Below are 2,421 nucleotides of genomic sequence, written 5' to 3'. Positions count from 1 at the left end.
GGGGGGGGCAAGAGGGAACTCATTGGAGTTCCTAAAATACACGGGACCGATGATGGCCATTGAGGAGTCTGTATCTCACAATGAATCACAGTCCGCGCCGTTTCTCCGTGCGGACAAGCCGAGATTCCGAGTGGAGGGCTCTTGTCGCTCTTTCTGCTCCGTCAGGGCCCGAGCAGAGTGCAGGAACGCTGGAAACACGACGCCCTTGGTGGATCGAAAACAGGAGACCGTTGGAGGGTATTATTAAGGATGGGACTGAGTTATTAGAGTTATTTTGAGTTAAGAGAGAAGCAGCTAAAAGTGATGATGGATATTTCGAACAAATAAAAACGTAGAAAGAATGAATAGAAAAGAGGGGATAGAAGGAAACTGTAACTACATTATCTGGTACGAGTTCGATTTCCCTTTTAAGACAAAATGTGTTGGATTTTTTAGAGGCAGGACCCCCGAGATTCGTATACATCGCCTATAGAACCGAACAAAGTACAAGGAAAACCTTGAAAACCACCCAAAAAATTAAATTCAAGGACGCCTCCATAGGGGACTCGAACCTTAGACAACTGCATCAAATTCCAGAACAAAACCAATTGAGCAAACGGTGTGTCCATCTGTGAGCATGACAGGGAATATGTCAGCAATGGGAGCTGCCTTGTGCTCTGCTTGAACTGATTCTGTAGGACAGTAAGAGATGTGACAAATCCATTTAATCAGGAAGAATGTAAGTTCAGATCATGTTTCGTACTATGGATCTCGGTCTAGGGTTTTTTATACATGTAATAGATCCCGGTACATGCAATTTAGTCTAGGTCGATATGAAGGCTGGTAGTTAAGATAAAGGAGTCCAATGGCAGCGTTCGTCGTCCTCATAAATGTAATTAAAAGACAGACTTTTAACTTGATCAGACGCAATTATTAGTTCATGGCATCGATGAACGCGTGGCAATGTGGCGGGACGGTCGTACGAGGATGGACATGACTGCATAGTGATGGGAAAACTTCAAAACAAGTTTGTTTATTGTACCATATCGCCGTCTCAGAACTATTTTGTAAAAAGTGTATTTAACTATAGAATGTACTTAGGACAAAAAAGTTCTGAGGCGACGATATGTTTACTTGGTAGAAAACTGCTGAGTCCTGATACATGTACTGATATCAAGGCCTCTGAACCACACGAGGAACGTGTCCAATAGGTCATTGTAATTACAAAAGTGCCATGCCTCCGCGGATACGACTTTGATCATTTAGGTGGCGGGCAGCTTCAGCCGGGCTCAGTGTGATTCTTTCCGCACCCCGGGAGACATTTTGTACAGTAGAAAGTTGGAAATAGTAGATGGAATAGCCTGTCCCACGAGAAAGCCCTACTCCTGTGTTTTGCATGCGATAGCGAAGAGACCGAACCACAGACGCAGGTACTTTTCAATAAGAGGTGACCCCAAACAACCGTAGGATTCGGTTACAAAGATAACGGTTAAAAGCCCAGCTCATATTGTGCCAACTTGACAACACATCCAAAACCAGTCGCAAAAAATGATGCCGAGAAACCTTTTTCTTAACCTCGATTTTTTCCCGGAAGAATGAAAAAGAGTGATTACTAATAAAACGTTGTCGTCACAATTTTTAAACACATTTCCGCTATATCATTTCCAATATTTGATCCGTGTTTTCACACAGCGCCTGCCCAAACAAAGCTCAGATCGCTTGGCAAACAATGCAGCATTTCCTTTAAGGGTTTGTATAAGACGTGTTCAAACCTTGGAACATTTATAACCTCCTTGGACGTGGATAATCCAGATAGAAACGGAAGCAATGAGAAGAAAACAATTTCGCTGAAAATATTGAACCCCCTTACCTGATTTTGGGCAGCTCGCACGAAGCCCATATTGGATGTTACAGTGATAGCCTCAAGACTGTCACCTGTGCCAAAAATCACCTGTAGAAAGAACGAAAGAATACTATTACTATTACATGTATAATTAATAACATTAAAGTAGAGTGAACAAAAGCGAAGACGATAAGTCTTACAGAACACAAGAGTGAATAGACAAAAAAATTATCGACACTGTAAACTTCCCAACCCACCCATTTAAATATGACACCCCAGAGAGTGGAGACACCAGATACTAATTTGGGGGGGGGGGGGTCACATTGACTTTTACCATTATATACCTTATCAAAGCTAATGGGATGTCTTAGATTCTCCACTTCTCCACACAAGATAAACCCTGCTTACCAAATGAAAATGTAGAAAAATACAATACATTGGTCTCTTTTAAAGACATCAGACCATTGTGACTGAAAGCGGTGCTTGAAGGAAAGATGTGGGGAAGACAAAAAGTAACATTAACATGAACGGACAACACTAAAACATGGTCGGGCCTGGGTACGGCAGAAATATGCAAAAACAGCTTGTTACCTTTAAGG

At 42.2% G+C, this 2,421-nt stretch overlaps 1 protein-coding gene across 1 annotated transcript in view; it reads right to left on the bottom strand.

The window, feature by feature from the left end:
• The window catches only part of LOC101861145 (UPF0415 protein C7orf25 homolog), a gene marked incomplete at its 5' end in the record, with an annotated part of 32,832 nt that continues 30,411 nt past the window's right edge, over positions 1-2,421 (bottom strand). Inside the window, 2 exon segments of the mRNA XM_005104773.2 lie at positions 1-204; positions 1,850-1,930. Of these exon segments, the coding sequence (XP_005104830.2) occupies positions 76-204; positions 1,850-1,930 (210 nt within the window).

The sequence above is a fragment of the Aplysia californica genome, unplaced genomic scaffold (assembly GCF_000002075.1).
Source record: "Aplysia californica isolate F4 #8 unplaced genomic scaffold, AplCal3.0 scaffold00435, whole genome shotgun sequence".
NCBI classification, from domain to species: domain Eukaryota; kingdom Metazoa; phylum Mollusca; class Gastropoda; order Aplysiida; family Aplysiidae; genus Aplysia; species Aplysia californica.
Note: the sequence above shows the minus strand (reverse complement) of the source record. Positions and strands in the feature narration are given on the sequence as shown.